This window comes from Cyprinus carpio, unplaced genomic scaffold (assembly GCF_018340385.1).
Source record: "Cyprinus carpio isolate SPL01 unplaced genomic scaffold, ASM1834038v1 S000006753, whole genome shotgun sequence".
Taxonomy (NCBI): domain Eukaryota; kingdom Metazoa; phylum Chordata; class Actinopteri; order Cypriniformes; family Cyprinidae; genus Cyprinus; species Cyprinus carpio.
Window position 1 is genome coordinate 1,097,814 of NW_024879352.1, and position 6,972 is coordinate 1,104,785.

The 6,972-nt window shown below is 36.8% G+C and overlaps 1 protein-coding gene across 1 annotated transcript; it reads left to right on the forward strand.

Annotated features, from left to right (window-relative positions):
• The first annotated feature begins 2,620 nt into the window (after nt 1-2,620).
• LOC109112982 (gap junction alpha-10 protein-like) lies at nt 2,621-5,676 on the forward strand. The gene is made up of 2 exons (XM_042755862.1): nt 2,621-4,148; nt 5,398-5,676. Exons 1-2 carry the CDS (start codon nt 2,745-2,747, stop codon nt 5,434-5,436), a joined length of 1,443 nt encoding a protein of 480 aa, XP_042611796.1. The 5' UTR covers nt 2,621-2,744; the 3' UTR covers nt 5,437-5,676.
• The last annotated feature ends 1,296 nt before the right edge of the window (nt 5,677-6,972 follow it).

A 6,972-nucleotide genomic window follows, 5' to 3' on the forward strand; every position in this document is an offset into this window, starting at 1 on the left:
ACTATAGTTGCTGTTTTGTTGATGCTGACAAGATTTTTATGCAATGAAATGAACATAAAAATTAAGTATTTGAAGGACATCACTAACTTGTATTACAAGTTGACTTGCAGCATTTGCAATGCCTTTGAAACCTACCTCTGAAGACTACAAATGCTTTTAAATCTTTGACCTAAATGCTTATCTGCCAATAGGCCTCATGTTTAGATCACTTAATTTTTCCCCCCTTTTGTTTTGTGAATGAGGTTGGTGTTGGAATAACATGGCTGTAAATGTAGAGATGGAGAGAATACTTGTTTGTTTGGTACTCTGTTGTCAGAATTTGAGTTTAAAATCTTTTTCCATTAGTCATCCTCATAGATGCAATTTGATATTTTCATATTAAGAGTAACACATTTTTGTTGTTTTATAGGTAATGAGTAAGAGGATTGTTCCCTTGTGTATATATTTGTAAAGTGCAATTGAACTGAAAGATTTTTATGTGTTTTATGTATGTCTTTTTAAACCATTTTATTTTTCTCTAAGAGAGAAACCTAGATGTGGGAAAAATACATTGTATGTTGTTTGGAAATACATTTTGTAAATATTTATAACTTCTGACAGACCTCTTTTGAAATAAAGCTTATTTATTTAAAGGGCATGTTCATTTTGAGATGAATATTTCAGTTTCTAAACTGCATTATAATACTAGTACTTACCTTTTCTTTTCTTGTCTATCATATTCTTAAAAAAAAAAAACCCCTGGCTACGTGTTCTGTACTAGACTAACTGAGACTTGTCATAGCACTTGTATACCGTTGTTCTCTCGTTGATCTGATTGCTTCTATTGTTCTCACTGGTAAGTCGCTTTGGATAAAAGCGTCTGCTAAATGATTAAATGTAAATGTAAATGCATTCTAAAATGCATAATCTTTCTCAATAATTTGTATCTCTCTTTTTGGATTAGTCAATTCAAAATATAAATATTTTTTTTTTAATATCACAGGATAGTGATAGAGGATAGTTTGTGGAACCAAACATTGGGAAACATTTAAAATGATACTAAAAAAAATATTAATATTAACCAACTGGTGGTTGATGGTTTTAGTGGACGTTTGAAGTTATGTCCCCTAAATAACCTATCACTATAATATTTAGGCTTACTATTGTAGTTTGTAGCAAATAAATGCAGTCACTGAACAATTCACAGCTAATTGACAGTTCTATGGTCCAGGCACAAGTGGGATATTTAGGTCACACTCTGGCTGTTGTTAACCTTACTTCACCTCTGAAATCCACCTTCAGGAATGTGAGCCAGCTGTTAATAGCTTAGTACAAATAGATATGTAATTAACTGTGGAGTTTAACAATTGAACACTGTTCAGCTTCACGTTACAAATTACACTTCACTAGCACAATGTTGAGATTTAATTAAAGCCTGCCACTTAAGCTCATTTACTTACAGTATATGTCTAGATTTTACCTTTTATAGTTTTTTTTTAATATAGAAAATATTAGCATTTATGTACAAGAATTCCAAGAATTTTAGCTATATGTAACCTGAGTCAAGAAATGATCACATCATTTTATAAATGGCAAAACACCTGATGAACTTTTCTATATTTATTTAAAACTTTTATAAATATATTTTGTACTGGCACACTCAAGTCTCACAAGTTACATAAGTGTGGACAGAAGTTTAATCTGGTTTTTTAGCTTCTCTCTCATTACATCACTCTCAGACTACAGAAAAGCTAAAAATAGCCCTTCAAGCGTGCGTTTGGCTATGAAATCGGACGTCTCATTGATCATCATGTCTCGCCTAGACACAAGGGCTGTATTAGTGGAATACTGACTTATTGCTTACCAAATACTGCACAATACACATCTGCACAGAGCATACTATTTTTAAAAATGAGTGTAACAGTGTATTATGCAACAATTAATGTTTCAAGAAGCAGTATGCTACATAATTTTCACATGGCCTCATCACAAATAATGTGAGCGCAATTTTGCGCAAGTGTAAAAATGTTGGTTGTCTGATCCAATGAGTCAATACCAAGATGTCAAAAACTGTGGCTGTAATTATTTCCAGTTCACTCATCACTCTTGACATGGAAGGTCGAGTCAAATACTGTGTTGTATTACACAGTATTCCATGCTTTGCTGAATGCTGCACATTTAGGATATATAGTCCGTCTGTGCGCTGTGCATATAGAAAAATTTGCTTACTGGTTGCTGTATACATACTTTATACTACAAAAGTAGTAGGAGTTTTATAAATGTTATTAATTAAACATGCTCTGGCACTTTTCCACCCAGGTCATAGGGTATTTTGGGATTGCTGCTGCTATGTTCCCCTAACCCGCCCTCAACAGTTGTGATGCAAGTTACCCCCTCAGGGTACCGTCTAGCCTACAGATCGATAGCAGCATTGTATGAGTTCAGTGCACATAGAAACTGGACTTCATTCAACAAAGCAATGTTCACAGAGGAGTACTGAATACTCCCACGAGAGGGAAAGGATACTGGAGTTGTATGATATTGTTTTAGTGTGATGGACTGATGCAGCAAGTGTTCTGTGAATACCACAAAAACGTAAGTTTCCCTTTATAGTTGGATGTAGTTAATCTAACATTTTTATGTGACCTAGTCTGTCTGTCTGTCTGTCTGTCTGTCTGTCTATCTATCTATCTAGCTAGCTATCTATCTAGTTTTTGTCCTAGTGATTTATAACCTTCACTCTTCCAGTTTTAGGCCATGCGAAAATGGGAGATTGGAACTTGCTAGGGAGTATCTTGGAGGAGGTTCACATTCACTCCACCATTGTGGGCAAAATCTGGCTCACCATTCTTTTCATTTTCCGTATGCTCGTGCTCGGGGTTGCTGCTGAAGACGTGTGGGACGATGAGCAAAGTGAGTTTGTGTGCAACACAGAGCAGCCTGGATGCAAGAATGTCTGCTATGACCAGGCGTTCCCCATATCCCTCATCCGATACTGGGTCTTACAGATCATCTTTGTCTCCTCACCATCTTTGGTGTACATGGGACACGCACTGTACCGGCTCCGAGCACTGGAGAAGGAGCGCCACAAGAAAAAAGCTCACCTGAAAGTGGAGCTGGAGGAAACAGAGGCTTTAGAGGAGCACAAAAGGATTGAGAAGGAGCTTAGGAAGCTGGAAGAGCAGAAGAAAGTGAGGAAGGCTCCGCTGAGGGGTTCCTTGCTGCGTACATATGTATTGCATATCATAACAAGGTCAGTAGTGGAAGTGGGATTCATAGTGGGGCAATATGTGCTCTATGGTATTGGACTGTCACCGCTATACAAGTGCGAGCGTGACCCCTGCCCCAACAGTGTGGATTGCTTCGTCTCACGGCCAACAGAAAAGAACATCTTCATGATTTTCATGCTAGTCATTGCAGGGGTGTCCCTGTTCCTCAATCTCCTAGAGATATTCCACCTTGGTGTGAAAAAGATCAAGGAGACCATATATGGATCCAAGTACAGTGGAGATGACGAAAGTATTTGCAGGTCAAAGAAAAACTCCATGGTCCAACAAGTATGCATCCTTACCAATTCCTCGCCACAAAAACATATGCATTTGACGCACACTTCCCTTGTGGTGGTGCCCGATGGACAAATGGCACCTATGCCTCTCTATATGCCAATGGCTGGTCCTCCATCTAGCCAAGAGGTGCCAAACAGCAACCCTAATGGATCTGAGCAGCCCCCCAGGCAGAACCGTCTTCCTAGCCAGCCTGAATTTCAGTCTCTCCAACAGCTGGGAGCCACAGAACGACGACCCACTTTAGACAACCGCCCGCACTCCTGCAGCAGCGAGGAGTCTGGGCCCAAGGGTTCTGGACCACCCAGAAACTTCAGTCAGCAGCCCAGAGCTTCACTCAGAGCCAGTAACATAGAGATACCAGCAGCATTACGGAAACAGAGCAGAGTCAGTCAATGTAAAGACTTCAGTGAGGAGAGCGACTCCCAGGAGAGCGGGAACTATCCCACTGCCAGGAAAGCCAGCTTCATGTCGCGAGGGCTTTCAGAGAGCCCCTCCGAAAGTCCAACCTCCAAAAGTGGATCGGACACAGAGACCAACCGTATAGCTCAAGGGGAGAGTCCAGCTATGACACCGCCTCCTGCCACTGGACGCAGAATGTCAATGGTGAGTAGACGAACACATAACCGATTATCCATTTGTTGAGTTGTGATGAAACAAATACTGTTTCTGGTTCCAAGCTTCTACTCTGTTTCAAGTGAGAATACTACCACAACAGCCATTGTGCACTATGAACACTATATACTATACTTGGAGATCACTACAGAGTGTTTTTTTTTGTTCTTTTTTATTCTTAATCTTTTTTTTTTTTTAATTTGTATTTTTTGGTAGTACTACAGAAGAGTGTATATTAGCACCGTTTGTTGTATGCTTATGGGATCTGATAGTGTTTGTACCGAGCGGCAACCTCCCACTCTCTCTCTCGTCAAGCCAACACTGAAGTGACTTAAACTGTAATTCGTCAACTGGCCACTAGAGGCTGGCTGCAAAAGGGAGTCAATCCCATAGACTCCCCATGTAAAAATGGCCAACTTTACATCAAAAAACATGTTTGCAGCTTGGTTAAAAAAAATATTTTGGTCTTTATAGCTTAATTAAGCATAATTTGCATAATTAAGGGTGTGGCCACTTGAGTGGCAGGTGGATTGCACTGCTGTCACCACCGTCAAGCTACGTGGGCGTGGTTTCAGGAACCAGCTCCCGCCTCTTTGCCCATTTCCAATTATCCGGGAGTGACGTGCGGTGACATGCTGCTAAAATGGCGACGGCCGCCTCCACCCACTTTGAATGCTTCAAAAATGCTCTTCAGAAACCTGCGGGTGACGTCACGGACACTACGTCCATGTTTTTATACAGTCTGATACACGTGATGTCAGACTTAACATACTGGTTACGAACAGTGTAATCACTTTTCAACAAAATCATGAAAATATTGATTTATTTTTTTAAATCGTTATTTTGAAAAATAAAAAAAAATTGTTTAAAAAAAAGAAAAAGAAAAGGAAAGAAAAATGCTCATCATACCAGTATTTAGACAACAAGAGCAGTATTGAAGTTACATCAAGTTATATCAAATGTTTGAATATTTGGTTTAATTTTGCACTTTGTCAGGGACAAAAATGCTATTTTCATCAAAAATGAAAAGTTGTTTTAGTTAGAGTAAAATTTATTATAATATACTTTATGTCTAAAAAGATGTAAATAAATAAATTCAATAAAAATAACACCAACCAAAGTGTGAAACATTTTGTTTTTAAGTGCACCTATGTTGGGATAGAGTATAAATTTTAAGGATTAATATGTAGGCTAATGATTCATTCAGTAAATATGAACAATTTCTCTCTTTTTTTTTCAGAGCATGATTCTGGAACTGTCTTCAATCATGAAAAAGTGAAAATTTGTTTGAAGTATCAACTTTCCTCTAAGCAGACAGCAATGGGATGGATATTGCTGGGTATTCCTCTGGCTTAATTTTCATTGACTCCATAATTGCTGCAATCATTATGATTACACATGAACTAAAGTAATTTAACTGACTTGCATACTGTAGTACTGCTCTCAATAAACCCTTAAAATAAGAACAAAGCAATTTTAACACACCACTTTTTAGTGTTTGTAGCATTTCTGGTTTTAACATGACATTAACAGTGTTTAATATGAGCATGAAATGTGCTTCAACATTTTGTACATGAAATCCAAGACAAAGCTCAAAGAGCAATTAATAGATATCTATAAAAAGAAATCATTCTTTAAAAATACAAATGGACTTATGACATTTCATTGACAATAATTAGGCATACTCTTTTGTACAATAAATAGATAGTGGTGGTGGATATCTTCAGATATGTTTGAATCAGTCAAGATTTACTGGCTTTAATTAATTTATTTATTTTTCCCATATTTTTCTTTAAAGTCCTGTAAAAACAAGTTTTAACATTTTTAGCAAACAGCACCTGTTACCAATCCCTACTATGGATTAAAACGCTTTTGTATTCACTGCAATATTATTATTAGAACTTTGGTGTCTTTCCCCAGTATTTAATACTTAATATTTAAACAATATATCTTAAATCCATCCTTTATACAACTGTTTTATAGACTATTCTGAAGCAGCGGAGTTCAGGTTTATCATAACAATGTGCTCTACTGCCATCTGGTGGTGAACTACATATTATAAAAATGTTTGCCCTTTAACACTAGAATAGATTATTGTACAACAGTTGTTTGTGTTTGAACCTCGTGAGATTATATTATCTTGACCTAATACATGTCTTTTTTCAATGCACTTCTGATCAAAGTTAAGTTTCCACTAGTGGAAGCGACATACAGATCTACTGACTGATTTCTCTAAACTGGCCCACCCAGGCCTCATTAACATATATATATGTATGCTAAATTTACACTCACCCTAGATACAGTAAATCTCCAACCACAGCTGAGGCAAACTTAATTTAAAGATCTATCATGTGTTTTAATTCTTGAGTACAAAACAGGCAACCTTCTCAAGAGAAACTTACCCCCCTCAACAATTTGAAAAAAAAAATTATATATATATATATATATATATATATATATATATATATATATATAAATCATAGTATATAAACTGTAAGTATATAAACCAGAGTGTGCGCAGCTTTGTTGAACTCAAAGCAGGTCAAATTTGGAAAAAGGGCCTTCTAAATGAAAGCTGACTTTGTTTAGCCTGATTTATTTTCATAAATTCACACAAATCAGGGATACGATTATGAAATCTTACTGTGAAATTAGAGGTTACCCTTTTTTTATGAGGAAATATTAGTATTTAAAAAAATAATGTCCCATTTCTCTCAAGAATCAATAGTACAGTTTATAAGCCCAATCTACTGAATTAATGATATAAGTATATTTATATGTATAACATACTAACTTATTGCCAGCACACAATATG